The 22,209-nt window shown below is 51.5% G+C and overlaps 4 protein-coding genes across 4 annotated transcripts in view; 2 read left to right on the plus strand and 2 right to left on the minus strand.

The window, feature by feature from the left end:
- Positions 1 to 4,252, plus strand: part of BCKDHA (branched chain keto acid dehydrogenase E1, alpha polypeptide) — a 29,547-nt gene extending 25,295 nt beyond the window's left edge. Inside the window, exons 6-9 of the mRNA XM_006900954.1 lie at positions 2,490 to 2,696; positions 2,933 to 3,074; positions 3,221 to 3,392; positions 3,951 to 4,252. Of these exons, the coding sequence (XP_006901016.1) occupies positions 2,490 to 2,696; positions 2,933 to 3,074; positions 3,221 to 3,392; positions 3,951 to 4,121 (692 nt within the window). The 3' untranslated portion in view covers positions 4,122 to 4,252. The remainder of the gene's footprint in view (positions 1 to 2,489; positions 2,697 to 2,932; positions 3,075 to 3,220; positions 3,393 to 3,950) is intronic.
- A 725-nt stretch (positions 4,253 to 4,977) lies between these two features.
- B3GNT8 (UDP-GlcNAc:betaGal beta-1,3-N-acetylglucosaminyltransferase 8) lies at positions 4,978 to 6,171 on the minus strand. The gene has a single exon (XM_006900919.1). The coding sequence runs from the start codon at positions 6,169 to 6,171 to the stop codon at positions 4,978 to 4,980; it is 1,194 nt and encodes a 397-aa protein (XP_006900981.1).
- Positions 6,172 to 10,520: 4,349 nt separating this feature from the next.
- Positions 10,521 to 15,882, minus strand: ATP5SL (ATP5S-like). Its single transcript, XM_006900955.1, has 6 exons — positions 15,865 to 15,882; positions 15,225 to 15,421; positions 12,960 to 13,040; positions 12,138 to 12,274; positions 11,869 to 12,031; positions 10,521 to 10,698 (listed from the first exon to the last, which is right to left on the minus strand). Exons 1-6 carry the CDS (start codon positions 15,880 to 15,882, stop codon positions 10,521 to 10,523), a joined length of 774 nt encoding a protein of 257 aa, XP_006901017.1.
- A 3,788-nt stretch (positions 15,883 to 19,670) lies between these two features.
- Positions 19,671 to 21,255, plus strand: LOC102853166 (chromosome unknown open reading frame, human C19orf69). Its single transcript, XM_006900956.1, has 2 exons — positions 19,671 to 19,844; positions 21,031 to 21,255. The coding sequence occupies exons 1-2, from the start codon at positions 19,671 to 19,673 to the stop codon at positions 21,253 to 21,255; spliced, it is 399 nt and encodes a 132-aa protein (XP_006901018.1).
- The last annotated feature ends 954 nt before the right edge of the window (positions 21,256 to 22,209 follow it).

The raw sequence follows: 22,209 nt of genomic DNA on the forward strand, positions 1-22,209 counted from the left end.
ATTATTATTCTCATTCAGTCATTGCTGTCACGTCAGAACCAACTCATAGCTGACTCTCCAGTGAGTTTTCAGAGTTTGTAAATCGCGCAGGAGGAGATGGTCCTTCATTGTTCCACAGAGCTGCTGGTGGATTTGAACTGCCAGAAAGGCATGGCCTTCGGCTAGTGACACAGCTCCCTCCTGGCTCCTCCCCAAGAGCTGCCTTTACTCCATATTGAAAAGCTGATGTCAAACTGACGTCAGGGAAGACAGCTCACTAGTGAGGCCACGTGGGGACTGAAATCATGTTGTGACTCCAAAGCCCACGTCCTGGACCCGGACCCTCACCTGCCTTCATTTTCTGAGTCTGAAGCCCCCAAAGCTTACTGAAGGACCCCTAAGGTTTACTAGAGGGTCCCTGAAGCCATAGCATTTAGAGTACTCTGGGTGCCTTTCTCTGTTCAAGGGGAAATGTTTGGGACGTAGACCTTCCAGTTCCAGGCCTGCCCTCAAAGTGGAAAAGCAGCGGTCAGACCTGCCCTGCCCTCGGCAGCCTGCCGTCCGGTCGAGGGGTCAGTTTGGCTCTCTTTGCTACAGGGCAGCTGAGGCACCTGGTGTGTCTCCGTGGGGCGTGACACAGCGCCTGGCACATGGCTCATCTTGCTCTGTGTAGGAGTCAGGAGCAGTTCGCCCCTCTCAGGTGGGAGGTGGGCCAGGAAGCTTGCTTGGAAGAGGTTGCATTTGAGCTGAGGTAGGTAGGATTCCCCTACCGCTGGGCCCGCTCACCTCCCTCTCTCCCATGCTCAGTCCCCCTGCAGATGCGTGGAGTCCCCACTCTGCTGGGTGCCCATCTGGGTGTAGTGGACAAAAGAGACAATACCCCCCCAAAAAAAGTGGACAGAACCCCAGCCCATGTGGTGCAGCTACCGTGGTGGGGAGATTGACAGGAAAGAGGCAGACAGGCCCGAGTGTGTCAGGGTCAAGACTTGCAGAGAGGTGGAAGTGGAGTGTGGAGGGGCCTGTTCTAATTCTGGAGGGTGTTCCTGAGAACGTGACATTTAAAGACCAGAGTGGGTGAGAGGGAGCCACAGGTTTAGACCTCCGCATGTCTGGTGGGTTTGAAGAGCAGGGCAAGTCGGATGGGACGGCTGTGAGGGACTGAGGGGATAAAGTCTGAGGTGGGGGAGGTACAGAGCACGCATAGGAGGGTCCTCTCAACCTGGCGGGACTTTGAGTGGAAGCCTTGGAATGACCTGGCTCCCATTTTAAGATCCTCCTTCGGCCGCTGGCTGGAGAAGAGGCTCGGGGAGTAGGGGGAAGTGAGTGGGGTGGCTGGACCCAGGGATGGTGGGGAAGTGGCTTAGTAACAGGCAGGAGGTGGTGGTGGCTTGACCTAGGTGGCCTGGAGGTGGTCATGAAAAGGAGTCTTTATTTTCAATGTAGAGCATATAGAACTGGCCAAAGAAATGTGGGGACATCAGGAGTCACCGGTGGCAGTTTGCCCCTGAGCTGCTGGCAGGGTGACGCTGTCATCAGCTGACAGGGTGCGGCTGGGGCTGCGCAGCTTCCAGGGGAGGTCAGGAGCTTATACTTCTCTTTCCCCTCGGATTGGCCATAGCCACCTGGGGTCCTGCAACCCTAGATCTGTGTTTATATGTGCATGTGTGTGCATGTTTATTGTGACGGTGTGTGCATGTGAGTGTACGTGTCTGTGTATGAGAGTGTGTAGTGTCTGCTGTGTGTGTATTCTGTCACATCCATTGTGAAAGTTGTGTGTGCACACATGCTGAGTGTGTATGTGATTGTGATGTGTATACTCTTGAGTGCATGTGTATGTGCAAGAATGTGTGTATAGGTGTTTATGTGCTGAGGTGTGTGCGTGTGTGTAGTGGCTGTGTATGTCCTAAGGTCTACGTGTGAGAATGTACATAGTGTCTGTGTGTGCGCCAAGGTGTATGATGGACAGACAGTGTGTGTGAGGGTGTCGTACGTGTGCTGAGGTGAGTCTAGTGTGTGTGTAAGTATGTAACGTGCATGCTGAAGTGGGTATGAGTGTATAATGTGTGAGTGTAGTGTGTGTGCTGAGGTATGTGTGGGTGTGAGTCCCTGTGTGTGTATAGTGTGTATGTACGATATGTGCTGAGGTGTGAGTGCACAGTGTATGTGAAGGTGTAGGTGTGTGAGTGGATTATGTGTGTGAAGTGTGTGTGAGTGTGAACGTATAGTATGTGTGCTTAGGTGAGTGTATGTAAGTGTATAGTGTGCATGCCAACATGTATATGTTGAGGTGTGTGAGTGCACAGTGTGTGTGTGAGTAGTGTATGGGTATATGTGAGTGGATTATGTGTGTGTTGAGGTTTGGGTGCATCGTGTGTATGTGAGTGCGTAGTGTGTGTGTGTATCATGTTTGTGATGAGTGTGTGTGTACAGTTTGTATGCTGTGGTGAGAGTGAGTGGACTGTGTGTAGACATGTGTGTACTCCCACTCACTTCCCTTTCGTTCCCTGCAGCAGTAGGAGCTGCCTACGCAGCCAAGCGGGCCAATGACAACAGGATTGTCATCTGTTACTTTGGTGAGGGAGCCGCCAGTGAGGGGGATGCCCACGCTGGCTTCAACTTTGCCGCGACACTTGAGTGCCCCATCATCTTCTTCTGCCGGAACAACGGCTATGCCATTTCCACGCCGACCTCCGAGCAGTACCGCGGGGACGGCATCGGTACAGGCCTTCTGCTCCTCGCCCGACGGTCCCCCTCTGAGTCCCTGCCACCACTCACGCTGTCTCTGCCCATCTTCCCTGCTCTGTCCTCTTCCTGTAGTGTCTGGAGACAGCGAGCAGACTTCCCGGCTTTTATCTCCTCACTCTGCCTGCCTTTGCTTCCTCCTCCCACACCTGGCCCTGCTCATTTACCCCGTCGGTGCCCTGCAACCCGACCTGCCTCCCTGTCCCCACAGCTGCCCGAGGCCCAGGCTATGGCATCATGTCGATCCGCGTGGACGGCAATGACGTGTTCGCCGTGTACAATGCCACAAAGGAGGCCCGGCGGCGGGCTGTGGCCGAGAACCAACCCTTCCTCATCGAGGCCATGACCTACAGGTACCTGCCTCCCCCATCACCACCGGGCAGCCCCCCCCCCCCAATTCCCACCCCTGAAGCAGGACCCTGTTGCCCCATATTATATTCCTGCCCTTGCCTTCCTTCATTCTACTGCCTCTTCTCCCTTTTCTGCTGACCCTGGGCAGGATAGGACACCACAGCACCAGTGATGACAGCTCGGCCTACCGCTCAGTGGACGAGGTCAACTACTGGGACAAGCAGGACCACCCCATCTCACGGCTGCGGCACTACCTGCTGAGCCGGGGCTGGTGGGATGATGAACAGGAGAAGGACTGGAGGAAGCAGTCTCGGAAGAAGGTGAGGGGCTGACTGACCTCTGGGTGAATGGGGCCTCAGGAAGAACAGAGGTGCTGGGCCAGGGGATGGAGGGCTATCTCCTTCCTGACCCCAGGAAGACCAGCAGTCCATGCTTCAGCTTGTTTAAGGGTGGGATGACTTAATGCACCAGCCATAGAGTGTGTCCAGCCCAGAGTCGGTGTACTGTCCCCTCAAGCTCTGGCCCTGTTGGAGCCAGAGGGCCAGTGTCTACAGTGCAGAGCTGGCCCTGGAGCCAGGCAGCATGGCTGTGTCCCAGCTCTGCTCCGACTGCATTGTTACAACCAGTCCCCCTGCCTCTCTGTGCCTTGCTGTCCTCACTCACAGGCTGTTGGCCTTCCAGGTCCTCCATATGCTGGGCCTGGTTAATGGGAGTTCTCCTGATCTTTCCTGTGGTCACCTCCGCAGTCCACCTGGGCGCACAAACCCTCAGAGGGTTTGACTCTTGCTGAGGACACACAGATAGGAAGCAGGGCTCCCTTTCCTGGGCCCTGCTGGGAGGCCAGATGCCTGTCCACTGTCTGGTGCCCCCTCTCCCAGGTGATGGAGGCCTTTGAGCAGGCTGAGCGGAAGCTGAAGCCAAACCCTAGCCTGCTCTTCTCAGACGTGTATCAGGAGATGCCCGCCCAACTCCGCAAGCAGCAGGAGTCCCTGGCCCGCCACCTCCAGACCTACGGGGAGCACTACCCCCTGGAGCACTTTGAGAAGTGAGACCTGGCCCTCCCCACTCCACCCTCAGCCACCCTGAGGGGTGGCCCCACTCTGCCCAGGAGTAGGGAGCTGGGAGGACATCGCACCCCTTCTCCCAGCCAGCTTTCTCCATGGTAATGGAGGGGCCAGGGTTATGTGGGGAAGTTTACATCACCACCTGGAAGCCCCTCCCTGCTCTTCTGGGCTGTTACATTGGGGGGCAGTGATCACAGCAGAGGCTGAGCCCTCATCAGTCCTCCTCACTGACTGTTACTGTGCCTTCTCCTGTCAGGGTCGGGGAGTCCCTGCGAGACTACAGCACCCCTGGGTGTGGGTGAAATGGAGGCAGGGGTGTGGCCTGGCAAGTCAATCTGTGGGACTTTCTCAGAGAAGTGGTCAGCAGAGATGGTGAATAAAAGTTTTCCCTGCACCAGTCTCGGTGCCATTTCTGCTTAGGCTCCTGGAGTTTTTGGGGTGGTAGGGGAGAGTCTGGGACGATTTGTCTGGGACTGCACCTGGCCTCTCCACTTGAGATGAAAACGGCCAGGGCAGTATATGGTCTGCTTCCCCTGGAAGCTTCCCAAGCTGGAAGGCGGGACGAGGGTGGGGGGTCTTCCCAGTTGGGCTCCCGCTCACCCATGCGGCAGGAGGGTGTCTGGTGTGAGGGCAGCTTGGCTCCTCTAATTGTGCTCAGCGCAGGGCCCTGTAGAAGAAGCACAGTCAATTCCATGCCTCTGAGTCGAGAGTGGATTTTTTTTTACAAAATGGAAGAAAGAAAAAGTCCTTGCTCCCCCAAGCCAGGAGTGTCTCAAGTAGTTCTTGTCCCAAACGGCCTCCCTTCTCTCAATGCCCTGAGAAGCCACACTGGGCCGGATCCTCAGCACTGGCTCCGTGGGGCCTGTAGACGCTTCCAGAGCCGAATGCTGTCCTGGGGGCTGAGGGGCCGAGCCAGCAGCAGGTCGTGGAGCGCGCAGGGGTCTGTGGTGCGGTCCGCTGGCCAAGCTGTGTGGAAGCCCGGGTGGGCCCGGGGCACCAGCCCCAAGGCACGGAAGCACAGGCCAGTATAGACGTCGTCAAAGGGGAAGGGGGCCACACGGGCCGCTGCCTGCAGCAGCCAGGGTGCCAGGCGTCCAGCAATGACATAGCCACCCCCGCTGGCATAGGCTGGGTAGTCACCTTCAAAGAAAGACCCAGGCACATAGAAGGGTCCTCCGGGTTTCCGTAGAGGCTTGGCCTGTGTGAAGACCTCACCCAGGTAGAGGGCACGCGCCCGGGTTGGGGGCAGGCCCCGCAGGTGTGCCAGCAGAGCCGGGACGTGGACAAAGGCATCGTCCTGAGCATGCAGGACAAAGGCCACGTCAGGGCAGTGATGGCCGAGCCAGGCCAGCAGCAGCAGGTCCTTGAGGGTCTGGTTGAAGGGGACGTCAAAGAAGTCCCAGAGCAACAGGTCACTGTAACGGCGGCTCTCCCAGGCCACCAGTGAACCCAGGTCGGGTCCTCCCCGCCCCACCGGGGACCCCAGCAGGAAGAGCAGCCGAGTTCCGGGAGCCGGATGGCCCCACGTCTCCCTCACAGCCTGTCGCTCAGCAAAGCGTCCAGGTTCCGACTTGATGGCCAGCAGCAGGTAAGGGACATCGGTAGCCGAGCAGCTGGCCACTTGGCCACCGCCACCTGCAGGCAGCCATTGTGGGAAGCTTCGGCAGGCTGCTGACAGCAGGAAGCGGCGGAGGTCCTCCGGGTAGGAGGCAAAATCGGGGATCTCAGTGGCAGCAGCAGTCCCCCAAGCCTGGCAACCCCCAGCCTCAGTGCTGTTCCCAATGGGCAGAGTCCCCAGACGCCGCTGCTGCTGGTTCCAGTAAGCAGAAGGCAGTGGTCCAGTCTGGCCCAGGCGGGCCGAGAGGTTGGCGGGCAGGGTGGGCTCAAGGCTGGCGGGGGTGGGGCCTGGTGGGGTGCTCCGTGCTCCTGGGTAGCCCTTGGTAAGCCGAGGCTCCGATGCCCACTCGATGTACACCTTGAGGCCCAGGAGTGTGAGCAGTGCAGACAGGCAGAGAAGGCACTTGGGGCAGCGCATGACCCGGCCCAGGGAAGGGGCCACCGTGGGAGCTGAAAAGGAGCCACATGGGCCTTTACGGTATACAGGTCCCAGGGGGGACCCAACTAAGCCCCCTGGCAGACAGCCTTGCTGTCCCCCCCAGAATCTCTGCCAACTGCTATATCAGCTTCTCTCAGACCCTCCCTAAACAGGAGCCTCAGCCCCACCCTACTGGACTGCATCCTATCCTGGGACCTAGGAAGCCCCTTCCAGTCCCATCCAGTCCTCTTGGAGTCTTAACTCCATTTGCCTCCCAGAATCCCAGGGAGTCAACCTTCACCAGGACCCTGCCTTAGGGACCCCACCCCCACTGCCATCCCCATTCATCCCTCGCACTTGACTCCCAGCACACAGGGTTGGCTCCTTTCACCTCCCTCCAGCAGCTTCCACCCCAGGGACCCGGGAGCCAGGGATCTTGTTTCCACTTTACCTCTGGGTCCCGCTTCTGCCAGTTCCGGGCACTGAGACCTCAGGACCTTGGTCAGGCCCTCCCTCAGGTTTCCTCCTGCCCGTCAGCCCCGTCTGTCTACCAGCCCAGCCCAGCCCAGGCAGTCTGGAGGGGCGGGTGGAGGCTGGGAGGGCCCCAGGGGCCGGGAGGGGCCAGGGCGGGGCTGAAGGAGGGGGAGGGCGGGGAGGGAGAGGGCAGCTAGAACTGAGCGTGGGGGCTCTGACGTGTTGGGGCTGGTTTTCATCTGGTAAGCCTGGCAGGGGGGGTGCAGGGAATAGTCAGAGACACAGTGGACCCTTCCGGGCCTGGAAAGGGGAGGAGAGGGCTGGGGGTGAGCCAGGCTGGGTGGTGTCAGAACGACCCCGGGCGAGGCCAAGGCCCAAGCCGGCAGAGAGGGAGGCCGAGGGGCTGGCACCCGGCCGAGGCAAGGAGGCGGTGTGAATGTGCTGAGTGTGAATGGATGGGCCAGGCCAGAGATAGGGAACATCTGGTTCCTGCCCAGAGTGGGGCTGGAGAGAGAGACAGTGTAGGGGGTCAGTCTGGGAGAGAGAGCTGGGGAGACCCTGGGTGGGCAGGGAGGAAAGATGGGGTGAGGTAAGGACTGGAGAGCTCAGAGAAGAGAGAGAGGATGTGAAGATGGCCAGACCGGAGGGTCAGGAGGAAATGGAGGCAATGAGAAAGGAAGGGTGTCCAGGAAGCCCCCGTTATGGGGGAAGTAGAGGGAGGATTGATTTAGGGAGGCAGGTGTAGAAAACTGAGGCAGAGAGGAGAGTCCGATACAAGGAGATGGAGAAGGGAGATGATAGGGGATCCCTGAAGGATCCAGAAGAAACAGATTGAGGGGAGAAGGAACAGATGACAGTGGGAGGGTGCAGGGAGGCCTGGGCTCTAGCATAAGTCAGCGCCCCTGCTTCTGCCCTGCCTCCACCTCCTGCCCTGGAGCCGGTCTGGCTCCAGGGTACACCCCCCAACTGTGACTCCAGGAACACTCACATCTGGCCCCCCTGGGACTGGGAGGGTGTTAGGCAGTGTTTACTACCCTGCCCCCCAGAGGCCTCTGCTGTTGAGGCTGCACCAGCTGTCTGGGGAGGCAAGTAGGTGGGGCCTCCTCACTTCAGACCTCCAGGGGGACCTGGGATGGGGGTAGGGGCTCCCCCAAAGCCTGACCTGGGGAGAGCTTGCCTGTACCATCTCAGTAACACTGTGTCAGCAACAAATGAACTGTCCAGCACTGGCTTCCATCTCCCAGATTTGAATAATGGAGTCCCTGGGAATGGCCTGAGGAAGAGAGTAGGTTGGGAGTGGGAAGTCTTAACAGAGAAGAAAGCTAGGATGGGAAGTGTGCCAGCCAGCTGTAGGGGGCAGGGCTGGGGCACTTCTGGAAGGGGTTCCCAAGCACCCCTCAGCCCAGGGCTGGGAGATGGGTTGAGGTGTGAGGACCACAGGCATTCTGGCTCATTCACTTCTGCCAGAGACATCTGGAAACTCCTTTGCTGTGTGCATTTCTGAGTCTGGTCAGGGGAGAGAAGGCACATGGCCATCTCAACAGGGGCCTTCAGAATCATTAACTCTAGTGGAGAATTATTAACTGTAACCAAGGAATTGGCTACTAAGAGGTGCTTTCTCATGGAACATTAGGGGGGGTGAGGGTGGAACACAATCTAGCCCAACATTCCTGCTCCCCTAAGCCATCCACGTTATGCCAGGGCAGTTTTGGTCTCTCAACCTCATTTACTATATATAGGCCACTGCCAAGTCCAAGTTCCAGTCTAACCAGGATGAAATAAACTGTTAACTGCTTCCAACTGCACAAGCTGACCCATTAAATCTGCAGTCTCTACCCTGTGCACACATCCCTGGATTGGCCCAGTCTCTCCTTAGGTTCCACCCTCGTTAACCTAACTGGTAGAATCCACTCCCACACCTGCCCTCCAGGTTTCTGATGTCATGTGGTGCCAAGTCTTACAGTTCTTTTGGAGTATAAGCGATTCCTTCCTTGTCATGGTGTAACCTGGCCCCGTGAAGACTTGACACTGATTAGTATTGTTGATTGCTGTCCAGGCGAGCACGACTCATAACAACCCTATGAACAAAAGACCTGAAGCCTTTCTATAACTCGCAGTTTCTCAAAGTGCACCGTTTCCAGAGGCATGTTGTTTAGGAAGTGGATACCACTACTCCTTCCAACTACTTAGCATAGGCCTCGGTTATTCATAGAGTTTTCAAAGCCTTTTTAATTCAGATGTGGATGGCCAATTTTGCTTCTTAGTCTGTCTTATCTGTCACTGCCTTGGAGCTGTGGTGTTGGAGAAGAGTCCCATGGACTTCCAAAAGACAAAGTCTGTCTTGGAAGAAAAGCCACTTGGGTGGTCACTGGAAAAAGACTTCATGCTGATAAAGGTGGAGGAAGGCCATCAAGATAGACTGACACAGTGACTAAATTAATGGGCCGGGACATACCCGAGATGGAGATGGTGCCGGATAGAGCAAGGTTCAGAGGGCCAGCATGAATCTTTAACAACTGTGTGAGCCTGGTAGGGGCACCTATGGAGACTTCCCCTTTCAAGATACCAAGCACAGGAAGCAGGTGATCTAAGGCACTGGTGGGAGGGGATTGTAACCTGGGATGGTTCAAGGTGTCAGGTGTCCTGTGGGTCCAGCCCAGCGTTCCGGATGCAGGTTACAGGACCACATTCTTTACCCATGGAAATTGACTTTCATGAGCTGCAGTGCAGACTTAATTCAATCATGATTCAGCAACTTGCAAAATCAAGTTGTGCTAGGATTTTGGCATTATCAGCTTCCTGTGGCTACAGAAAAGAAGAGCTTTGGGGTGGCGAGGGAAGCTTGCTAACTCTGACCTGTGCGCTCAGGAACCTCCCTTCAAAGAATCTATCCTATTCCTTCCTACATTTTCACTCAACATTTTGTTCATTTCAGTCCCCACAGTGTAACTGCACTTTCCCCTCCTCCCTGTTATTCTGATTTCCGTTAATCCCATGCCTGTCTCTTCCCTTTCTTTAATGATACCGTGTTGCTCATCTCCTTATTGCCTACAGCCTTTCTCTTCACTCCACACCCTATCTTTAGGATCCCTGGGGCTCTTGGGGCTTGTGCCTCAGCTGGAACCTTCTAACCAATGCTAGGTGAAAGCTTGATCACCTGTGAGGCTGGCATGCCATGGATTTCCTGGCTTCTCATGCTCCACTGACAAGAAAGGTGCTTAGCACCACTGCGCAAGCCCAAAGGCAGAACCAGACCAATCCCCAAATCCCAGCTCTGTGAGTCTGTCTGCTGCGACCGATTTTGTATCAGTTGGGATCCAATCAGAGGGGAGAAAAACAACACAGAAATTTGAACAGGGAGAGTTTAATATAAATTAATAAAGATAATGGAGGACAGGAATAGCAAGGGACTGGCTAGTAAAGGTACCTCAGAATTTACTGGAAGTCCACTCTCTGGTGCGTGTGAGGTGTTCTTAGGGAGGCAGGCACCCTACCTGAGGCATGAAACCACTGTGTGTCGCTGGCACTACAGGTGCAGAAGTCACAGGAGCTGGGCCAGAGGAAGTGGCCTTCCCTCTGTCTCATGGGCGCCCTCTACTGACAGTTTAACATCATGCCAGTGAGCTCAGGTAGCATAGACTGGGATTGTGCTTCTAACTCAAAGATAAGGGTGCAGCCCCAAAGCAGGAAATAAATTACCCCCCCAATCCATGCTCTCCTTTCCTCAGGCAGACTCAGGATGGGCCACACCCCATCGTTCCCCATCCCCTGCACTGAATGGCCTGAGCCATTAGCCAAACGGCAGAAGCATGGCAACCAGGCTGGTCATTCCACACGCCTGCCCAGGCCCAGCTTGTGTGGGGAGGGGCTGGAAGCTAGGCCGTGGCCTGGCCGGCTGTGTCCTGAGGCTGCTGCTCTGGTGACAGCTTCAGGTCCTGGGTCCAGTTGACACCCAGGACCTCACAGTGGGGCAACATCTCCTCCACCAAGATCTGAGTGAGGCCAGGGTTGGAAACAGCGGGGAGGTTGGAGATGTCCAGCCTGTGGAGGTTCCTGGGAGGAGGGGAGCCGAGCATGAGGCCAGATTGAAGAGAATGTGTGTGTGTGTGTGTGTGTAAAATGAGGTTGTGATGCCTTTCACAACACCCATGAAGCATTATGCTGAGTGAAATGAGTCAATTACAGAAGGACAGATGGTGCCTGCCCAGCGGATAGACGTCAGCACGCAGTGTGGTCACCAGCTGTGGGAGGACGTCAAGAACACTGTGTTTATGTTAATGCTATTGTTGTTATGTGCTGTGGAGTGAGACCCGCCTCAGAGTTGATCCTTTAGATCTTGAGAGGCTGTAAACTGCATGAAAAGATATTTGTACCACCTGCTTTTGGGTTGGCAGTGTGGCTTCTTACCACTAGGTCACCGTGTTACTGTTGCTGTGTACCGTCAAGTCGGAACTGACCCATAGCTGACCCTGCAGCGGGTTTTCAGAGGCAGTTAATCGCATGGGAAGAGAGTGCACATCTTTCTCCCACGGGCCAGCAGGTGGATTTGAACTGTGTGCCTTTGGGATTGCAGTACAGGCCCTTACCACTAGGCTACCAGAGCTTTAATAGTCGTGGAGTAATTTAGATAATGATAACGGTCCTACAACACAAAGAATGCAATCAGTGTCACTGAATTGCACAAACTATTGAATTGGCAAATGTTACGTTTTTACTACAGTTTAAAAAAATTCACCAAACTGCTGCCCAAAGTGCATGTAACCCACTGTGTAATTAAAGGTAGGCAGGTCTGTGCCCTGCTGTTTACAGCAGTGGATGTTTTCATTACAATAGTGTGCCACCAACAACTGAGTCACTACCACTCTCCAACAGGTTTTCAGAGCTTGTAAGTCACGTGGGAGGAGACTGCTCATCTCTCTCCTGCAGAGCAGCAGGTGGACTCGAGCTGTATGCCTCTGGGTGGCAGTGCAGCTCCTTACCACTTGTTAGGTGCTGTGGAGTTTAGTATCACTCATAACAACCCTGTGAACAGCAGCTCCTCTCCTGTACCACTAGGCCACCAGAAAACAAAAGAACAAGAAACACTGGGATCCCTTTCAGGAATGCCTGACGCTTGACTGGGGGCAGGGAACCACCGCCTCTCCTGCATGTGGACTGCTGGGCAAGAGACCTCGGCAGAGGTCCAGCCTGGGGGCGTGTGATGAGGCGATGCAAGGAACTTACTGAAGGTGGTGGAGGCAGGCAAGACCCCGTTCAGAGATTTGGGGGCAGCCGGCCAACGAGAGCACCTGCAATGAGCCAGCCAGTGGGTAGAGGCGGCTGAGACACCAGTCGTCCACGTTGGGGCAGCACTGCAGCGAGAGCTCCTGCAGCTCCTTCAGGGGCACTGCGGCGGGTAGAGGAATGGCACTGAAGTGCCTCTGGGAGTCCCCCACAGGAGGGAGGCCTTCCCCAACTCCTGGCTCCATGCCATCCCACAGCCGGACACTCACAGATGTTGTCCAGGCCGTTGTAGTTGAGGGGGCAGCCACTGGCATCCACGCCCTCTACAGGCACCGCCTGGAACTTCAGGACATCAAGAGAGACTCTGCCACGGGAATCTGACCTGATCCAGTCATGGCCCCGAAACCTGGAGAAGAGGGAATGGGGCTGGAGAGGCGCACAGGCCCTCCGCATGGCCGAACCTCCTATATCATACACTCGCTGTTCTCAGCTGGGGCTCCTCCTAAGTACTGGCGCCCTGTTCAAGTCTTCACGTGTGAGGTCTTACTGGAGCCCTGTAACAGTGTCCAGAGTGCCCTGAAAAGTGTCCAGAGGACCAGAGATCCCAGAGATTGCGAGAGAAAAGAGCTGGAACAGAAGAGGCCCTTCTCAATTGGCAGAAGCTAAGACACACGCTCAGAGGTGGGTCCCACTTCCAAGGATGTACTCAAACCAAATGAGAATTTTCACCAGAACAAAGAGGGGGATAGGTGAGGTCTATGTGAATTATGTTTTTCAATAAAGAAAAAAGGAAAAAATGAAGAGAGGAATAAGAGAATAAAGGAAGAGAGAAAAGAAAAACAGTAAGCACATATCCTATGTCAGGCCTTATTACAAGCATTTAGTTTGTGAAATCTCATTTAGTTGCTTCTGCAAACTTGACAGGCCACTTGACTAGGCTGCTTTACAGATGACAAAACTGAGGCTCAGGAACAAGCCACACAAGCCATTTGGCAGCAGAGCCCAGGGGCTGTTGAGGAGTCTGCATGACAGCAGAACCCAGACCCTCTGCCACAGACCCCACCACCATTCCATCATGTGTGCCGACCTACCTGACTGCGCCTCCCTGCTTCAGGATGAAAAAGGCACCTATGATGTCTGGGCTGTACTGTTTGTGCAGGTGGGTGAGAGATCTGCAGAGAAGGAAAAAAAATCACAGGTAAGGGTGAGACCTGGGAACAGCGCACCTGTCCCCAAGCCTCAACTGAGGGGGTCAGAGTCCAGCGCCTCAGGTGGGATATGCTGACAGTCACCCTGTATCAGGCTATCAGTATTTATGCTGGGCAAGGGGGAAACGGCAGTGCCAAGTAGACATTTTAGAGGAAGGTAGGTAGTGAAGCAGCAAACGGCAGATTGCGGTGTCGGTTCCACCCAGAAGTTAAACAGAATGGCCAAGAGTGTCCTCAGTGGGCAGCGATGATGAAGGAAGCTGTTAGACACTGAGGGTGTCAAGAGATGCTTCTTGAAATGGCAGATGCTCTACGGCTGCTTGATTTAAACCCAGCCTGCTCTCAAGTCTGTCCTGACTCATAGTGCCCTCCGACAGGAGCTGCCAGTCTTTATGGGAGGAGATTGGCCATCTTTCTCCCATGGACCCATCACTAGATTCCAGCTGCTGGCCCTGTGGATAGAAGCCTGACACGTTATCCACTGCACTACCAGGGTGCCTTGCCTGTATTTTAATCACAGTTTAAAAATCCTTCCTGGAGGTGACATTTGAGCAGAGATCTGAAATGTGGTGGTATAGGTGACGAGTTGCCTCTGACTCATAGTAACTCTACGTACAACAGATCAAAGGAAACTTTCTTTGCCCAATCCTGTGCCCCCTTGGAAATTCGAAGCCTATGGTTCTAGTCACTAGGGTCAACAGAGCCTTCCAACTCTCAAGGCTCATCTTCTGGTCTCCTGTTGCTGTTATTATTAGGTGCCATCAAATAAACGATGACTCACAGTGACCCTATAAATCACAGATCTGAACTCTGCCCTACCTGCATCAGCCTCACCATCTTTGATATGTTCGAGCCCATTATTACAGTCACTGTGTCAATACATCTTGCTGAGGGTCTTCCTCTCTTTCTTTGACCCTCCACCTTTCCCTGCATAATGCCTTTTTCCAAGGATCATCCCCTCTTGACAAAACTCCTAGCTTTCTAGGGTCTGTTATTTCAGAAGGGGGTGGCCAGTCCCGCTTCTTCGTCTGTCCTAATCTGGCAGCTCTGCTGAAATCTGTCCACTGTGAGTGACCCTGCTTCCAGCATCACAGCAACACTCAAGTCATCATGGTGTGACACACTGACAGATGAGCAGTGAGGAAGAATGCCAAGGTGAAGGCCCTGTCAGCTGTTGGTGGTAGGCAGATGAGATGTGATAGGGGCTCAGGGGTTCCCTGGTAGTGCAGGGTTACAAAGTGAGTCTTTTTGGGCCAGGCCTTTTAGGCACTGGAGTTGGGTCCCATTTTAGTTCAATCAGAAACTGTTTGAAGGTTTTAAGGATGATAGTAACGTCTTCAGCTCTGTAGTCCTTTGACTACAGGGTGTGTGTGTGGGGGTTAATCATAGGGTTGTACAATTTGATAGGTGGAAGTAGGAGTGAGTAAAGGAAATGGGAAAGATCTGGTGTGACAAACGATACAAACTTTCTAAGTAAACTAGAATAAAATACAAATCTGTATTTTTTAAAAGGCATAAACCAGTAGTAATTAATTCTATGTAATACAATGTGTATGAATGGAACACAAGGTAAATCAAAGACTATAAAACACAAATGTAGGTGATTGAAGCAATGTATATGAATTATTGTGTGCAAACCAATAAAAAAAGAAAAAAGTTCTTTGACTAATAATAACGTCCAACCTTTATGTAAACTTTTGTTAAAATCACAGTAAAAAAGTTTATAAACAACAAGAGTCCTTTGACTGTTTTCTGGACTACAGGAGCCAAAGGCCAGTCTACTGCACTAATCCAACTGAAGATGGTCACAGTAAATGGCAAAAAAGTGGAGGAAGGGGTGGGGGCTGGTCAGCTGTACAGGGTTCTGGCATTTTATTGATGGGCTGGATATAGAGGGCAGAGAGGAATCAGAGGAAACGCCTCAGGATTTGGCCCAAAAAACTGCATGGGCCGTGGGGATGTTTATAGAGATGGGTGCAGAAGGTTTGGGGGTTGAGCAGATTCTTAGGGGAAGAATCAAGGATCTAGTGGTAGACCCCAACAGGATGGCGGGCTGGCAATATGGAGTCTCTGAAGGGTGGTGGGCAGAAATGAATGTTCGCCAAGAGACCCCCTAAGACACAAGGTCACGGGGTCAGAGGTTCTCACCGATTTTCCCGCTGCACCTTCAACAGCTGCATTTGCTGCAAGAACTCCCTTAGAGCACGCACCTCGTAGAAGCGGTCAGCCAGGAACTGGAGCAGTGTCCTTCTCTTCCCCTGACTGCCCCCGGGGGCTACCATCCTGCTCAGGCCCCGGGCACTTCTGGTGCCCCTGTTCCATACTGGGACCACCAGGCACAGGGGCTGAGGAAGGAGAGAGAAGGGACTCAGCCTGGAGGTCCCTGTGAGAGACCCCAAATTCTCACCCCTTTAGTTCTTACTCCCATGAATCCCTTGCTCTTTGGCTCGTGCTAAGTTTTCCTTTGAAAACTTGCTGGTTCTGCTTTTGGGATAGCCACAATTTCCCTCAGTTCCATCCCTTCGTCAACTCTACATTTCCTCTTTGTTTTAATCACTTTCTTGATCTTACGTTTCTCTCTGCCAAGTCCCGCCCTCTCTCAATCACCGAAGGTCCCATACTGGTCATGTCCCGGTCATTCCCTGCTAAGTAGACCCCAGCGCGAGTCCTTGCACAACACTCCCGCTTCCTCGAGGCTCTGTGCACCCTGGGTGCTGACAGAGGTTCTGAAGGCGGAGGAGACAATGAGGTGGTCAGTTTTGGGGGCATTTGGGCTCAGGGTACCTACCACTTTGGGCGCAGCCATTTTGCTACGATTACGTAACCGGAAGGGGCGGGCCTCGCGGGCCTATTCCGCCCGTCTCTTTCAATAATAGGTCTCTTCTGTTATGGCCACGCCTCTTAGTTTCCAGTCCTCTTAAAGGCGCAGAGTTCTGGATAACGAAAAGCGAAGATTGGAGCTTTAGTCCCATTAGAACCTCTTTGATGCACCACAACAAGATAAAGGGGTAAATAATCCAATAGAAAAATGGGCACAGGATATGAACAGACACTTCACCAAAGACGACATCCCGATGGGTAACAAGCACATGAAGAAATGCTCAAAATCCCTAGCCCTAAGAGAGATGCAAATTAAAACAACTATGAGATATCATCTCACCCCAGTCAAAATAGCAAAATTTAACAGAACAGCAAGCAACAAATGCTGGCGAGGTTGTGGAGAAACTGGAACCCTGATTCACTGTTGGTGGGAGTGTAAAATGGTGCAACCCCTGTGGAAAACAGTATGGCGCTTTCTCAAAAAGTTGCAAATAGAGATACCATTTGACCCAGCAATTCCACTACTGGGAATATACCCTGAAGAGACCATAGCTGACATCCAAGCAGATATATGCACACCCATGTTTATTGCAGCTTTGTTCACAATAGCAAGGAGTTGGAAACAACCTAAGTGCCCATCAACAAACGAATGGCTAGAGAAGCTGTGGTATATTCGCACAATGGAATACTATGCCGCATTGAAAAGCAAGGAACTCATGCAATATTATTAAAAATGGTTGACTCTGGAGAACATTATGCTGAGTGAAATATCCCAGTCACAAAAGGACAAATATTACATGATGCCACTGTTGTAGAATGGGACTAACCTCGCGGTCGGGGAGAGACTGAGTAAGATGGGTTCAATAATGTATACTGCACTGAAACAGAGGAGGGAGAAAACTGTTTAAAAGAGATATGTGACTAGGTATTTCTGTCATCACAGGAGTCTAGAGCAAGGGCTACATGGTGGAGGGAACCTGGGGGAGGGTTTGTAAAACAATGAAAGAATCTTTTCTTTTACTTGTCCATAATTTTTGACTCATGTACTTATAACTTGTTAGTTAAATTTGTGTCTTCTAGGTTGCAACACCCCCATGATACATCTTCAAGGATATGAACATGTACGGCTAAGCACAATTAATAACAGTGCATCTAAATTCCAAAATCAGTCTCCATAATAGTCTATGTTGTTTCCTACTGCCAAAGGGGCCCTTTAGCGTAGTGAGAGAAGATCTTCACCCTGAAACCCACAGCTTCCCTTTTCAGCCGGAAGTAGCTAAGAGAATATGCCATTCCCTTTTCCTTATGAATCAGGGTGAAGTCTCTCTCAGGGAGGAGTGATAGGGAATGGCAAAGGACACACTGACAAAGGAGATTAATCAGAACTGACTTTGACAAGCACTGTGGCAATTGGACAATTAAAACAGACATTCGGATGGCGGAGGAAGAAGAACAAACTGGGGAGGAAGGTAGAGAGAATGGTGCAGCAATGAAGGAATGAAAACCCAAAATCCCTGTAAATGTTCATTAAAACTAATAAAAATTAATTTTTTTTTTAAAAAAAAAGGCTGACAAACCTACCCAGAAATACACAACCAGGAGAGGATAAAATTAATGAATGGGACTTTCTTTCTTTTTTTTTTATGTGTGTACCGTCAAATCGGATCTGACAGGTATAGGAGGCTATTGTTCCTCCTTCTTCGGCGGAGCATCTGGTGGATTTGAACCGCATACCTCTGGGATTGCAGTGCAGCCTCTTGCCACTAGGCCACCAGAGCTCACCTGAATGGGACTTTCTAAAGATTAAATCCCTTTGTTCATCTAAAACTTTTCCCAACAGAGTGAAAAGAAAACCTACTGACTGGGAAAAAATATTTGGCAATGCCATCTCAGACAAGGGTGTTAAAACAAAAGTTTATGGAATACTACAGGCCTCCAGAAGAAAAAGACTGATAACACAATTTTAAAATGGGCAAAAGACATGGAAAGACTTTCACTGAGGAAGACATTCAGATGGCCAACATGAGGAAATGCTCAAAATCACAGCAATAAGAGATGCAAATCAAAACCACAATGAGAAACTATCTCACCCCCAGTAGCAGTGGCAAAGCTTAACAGGACAGCAAGTAATAAATGTTGGAGAGGATGTGAAGAGATTAACACTCTCATAAACTGCTGCAGTTTGGCATTTTCTCAAAAAGATGAACATAAAAATTTCATATGACCCAGCTATTACTCTGCTTAGAATACACCCTAAGAAAATTAGGACTGAGACACAAACAGAGATTTGTACACCAATGTTCATAGCAGCATTATGCACCATCGCAAGAACATGGAACCAGCCCAAATGTCCAACCATGACTGAAAGGATTGAGAAATTGTGGAACATTCACACAATCGAATACTAAGCAGTACTTAGGAGCAATAATTTTGAAAATTACTATTTAACTTGGGAAGGACTGGAGCACATTATGCTGAGTGAACTAACTCAGTCCCATAAGGACAAATACTGTTAAGAGAGTGTTACTGTAGAAATAGAAGGATAACTAGTAAAACATGTCTGAGGATCCAAGGGGAGAGGATAGGAGCAGAGGAATGAGGATGGGCAGGGGATAGGTAAATCATAGGGTTGCACAATTTGATGGATGGAGGGAGGGATCGGTAAGGGAAATGGGAAATATCCAGCAGGGATCTGGAAACACAGGGCAATGTTGGGAATAGTTCAGTGTTGATCAATCTTATAAAATATAACTAATCAAAATGATTGTATGAAGTACAGTGTTAATGAAGGATAGTGTGAAACACAATGTATAAAATCTTTGTAAGCATGCCAATATAAAATTTAAGAAATAAAAACACAAAAAAACCCCTTCGATGGCTCTAGTAGCATAACACGTAGGGAGTTGCGCTTCTAATCTAATTGGTGCCTTCCTGGGCTTTCAGATCCGCCAGAGATTCTGCTGGAGAAAGATGGACAATCTCCCGTGCCTTTTTTTTTTATTCTCCTGTGCCATTTACAGCCTCCCAAACCTCACTGGAGTGTCAGCTAGGCTCTGAGATGGCGTTATGACAAGAAAGCCCTCGGAAGAAAGACTTGGTGATACATCTCTGAAAAATTATCCATTGAAAATTATATGGAGCACAGTTCTGCTGAGACAAATGAGTCAACATGAATTGGACTCTGTTAAAAGGCAATTGGTTTGGGTTTCTTAAAGACATGTATTTTCAATCTGCTAGTTTAGATATTGCTCTGAGGACCCTTTCAGCATCTCCTAGGAAAGGTGGGAGGGACCCAGGAAAGCACAGGAAGTCAGACATTACCAGGCACTGGGCACCCATAGAGGAGCTCTTTCTGATGGCAAAGTGCATTCCATGATGGGCTGCCAACCAAAAGGTCAGAAGTTTGACTCCACCAGCTGATTTATAGGAGAAACCTGGGCTGTCTGCTCCACGAAAGATTTATAGCTAGGGACACCCAATTGGGCATTGCTATGATGTAACATAGACTCTAAGGTACTGGATTTGGGGTACTGAGGAACAATCAAGCCTGGGCACTGGGAAGGAGAAGGGAGAGATGAAGTTTGACCTAAGTCTTCAGAGGGAATAAAAACTCAGGAGGTTGGCTGAATTTCCCAGGTGAATGAACTTTGGGACGTCTCTGCCAGCACCCCCGCCCCAGCCACGCCTGGTTGCACTTCACTCCACTGGGGGCCAGGTTACTCTGGACCTTGCTACTTCCTGCGCCCTGGGAGCCAGGGCCACAGCTCAGAGGAGATGGAGCAGTGGAAGCAGCTGAAACAGGCAGGGCTGGTGCCCCTGGGGTTGGGCCCACCCCCGAGGGCTTTGACAGGGGTGCCTCCAGAAGGGATACCTGGCCAGATCTTCTTCTCCCCAGAGATGGATACTGAAGGTATCAGAGAGAGACTGCTGTGGATCTGGGAAGAGCTGGTGAGTGCAGGGCCTGGGGTGGAGGGCCAGATTATTAGGGGAAGGGTGAGATATGCAGAGAAACAGACAGATCAAAAGTAAAGAACTGAGAATCAAGAACTGAGAACAGTTCTTGAATGGAGGAAAAGAGAGGGAACTGGAGACAGAAAACAAAAGACCTAAGGTTGGAGAGACAGGGATAGAGAGAGACAGAAGACCAAGAATTCAGTTCTCACGGTCACTGAGTCAATTTCAACTCGGACTCTGTAGGGTTTCTGAGGCTGTAAATCCTTATGGAAGCTCACTGCCTCATCTTTCTTCTTCAGAGCACCTGGTGAGTTGGAACTACTCTTTACATTAGCAGCCCAAGAAAGACAGAAATGGAGAGAAAGAGAGAAATGGAGATTGAGAGCAGTAATAGAGGCAGAGAGATCAAGAGACAGGACAATGAATACAGAAGACCAAGAAGTGAGAGAATCATGTCTTTAAGTTGTCTTGTTGTCAAAGAATATTGACTATCCCATGGGTCGCCAAAAGAACAAATGTGCCCTGGAAGAAATGCAGCCAGAATGTTCCTTTGAAGCGACCATGGTAAGACTTCATCTCACACACTTTGGGTATGTTGTCAGGAGAGAGAGGTTGGCTCTTGGAGAAAGCCAACATGCTTGTTAAAGTAAACAGCAAAAAGGAGGAAGACTTGCAGCTAAATGGATTGATACAAGAACAGCAATAATTGACTCAAATGCAGCAGAGATTATGAGAACGGTGCAGGGTTCATGCTGTTGTACAGTCATTATGAGTCAGAATCAAATCAAAGGCACCTGACAAGAAAAAGAACAGAATGAATCCAGGTAGAGAGACAAGGAGACAGAGAGACAAACGAGGCTTGGAAAGACATAGAGCCAGAGACCGAGAAGGTGAGGGAGACAGAGATACATAACAAGAAAGGGAGATTTTAAAAAGAGGCAAAGAGATCAAGAGAGGGAGAGTGAAGTGGAGACAGCAGCGAGGGACACTGAAATGGGGAGACTGAAGTTACATCAATCATACAGCAGACAGCATGTTGGTAAATCACTGTCTGAGGTCCAGAGGCACACAGAGAGGACCCTCCCTGGAGGACTTGGAGTGCACTGCTTCCCACCGTCCCAGTCAGCATACTCTTGCCAACTGCTGTGGAATGTCTATAGCTCCCCTTTCTCATTGGCAGGGAAACCTCCGCCGAGCGGATGTCCAGCTGCTGGGCCAGCTGTGCAGTCTGGCTCTGGAGATGAGCGTGCTTCGGGAGGAGCTGGATGCCATCATGGAAGATGAGGAGGAGAGTGGTGAGGAAGAGGAGGATGGGGAGCCCCAGAGGAAGCAGGAGGGAGAAGACTTGGGGGCCTCCTGCCTGACCACACCCACGCGCCTCCCTGACTTTGAGATGACTATCTGAGGTTCCACAGAGCACTTCCAACCAGGTGACAATTTATGCAAAAAAGAGGGTGGGACTCGCAGGTCAAATAAAGATTTGGGATCCATTTCTGGCTTTTGAGCTAGAACTTTCTCTGTAGGGGTCTTCAAAGAGGTTTACACTTTGGCCTGAGAGCCGTGTGGTGTGTTTTAGCCTGGATTCTCTAAAGAAGTAAACCCAGGAGTAGTCTGTAGGAAGTTGCATCACTAACCCAAAAGTAGTGCCTCTCTGATAGTTCAGATCCACTAGCAGGAGAAAGATGGGCAATCTCTCCTTCCTTGGGATTTACAGCTTTCAAAAACTCACTGAAGAGCCAGCTACGTGCCAGCTAAATGCCTTAACAGCAATGAGATGGAACTTTAAAAAATACGTATATATATTAATACTTTGGGCATGTTGCAAGGAGGGACCAGTCCTTGGAGAAGGATGTCATGCTTGGGAGGGTGGAGGGACAGTTCAGGAAAGGAAGACCCTCTCAAGTGAGAGGTGGATTGATTCAGTGACTGGGATAATGGGGATAAGTGTGTCAGAGATAGTGAGATTTGTACAGGACAGAGCAGGGTTTAGGGCTGTTGTACATAGTGTCGCTATGAACTGCAGGCGACTCGACAGCAACAACAACATATATAAATAATTGGGTATATTTTCAAAAGGAACCAACAAGTCCTTAGAGACATCATGCTAGGAAAGGTGGAGGGTCAGACAGAGAGGAAGGCCCTCAGTGAGATGGATTGGTGCTGTGACGACCACAGTGGGCCCAAGCATGCCAGAGATTGTGAGACTGGAGCAGGACGGGGCACCAGCCTGTCTGGTCCAGATCTGTTGTTCGTAAAGCCACTATGAGTCATAGTTGACTTGACAGCACCTAACAACAACAATGTAAAAGACATGACTCATTGCAGTTGGAAAGGCTGGCGAGTCCCAGAACTGTAGCAC

The sequence above is a fragment of the Elephantulus edwardii genome, unplaced genomic scaffold, assembly GCF_000299155.1.
Source record: "Elephantulus edwardii isolate Elephantulus edwardi_28Jun2011 unplaced genomic scaffold, EleEdw1.0 scaffold00302, whole genome shotgun sequence".
Lineage (NCBI taxonomy): Eukaryota > Metazoa > Chordata > Mammalia > Macroscelidea > Macroscelididae > Elephantulus > Elephantulus edwardii.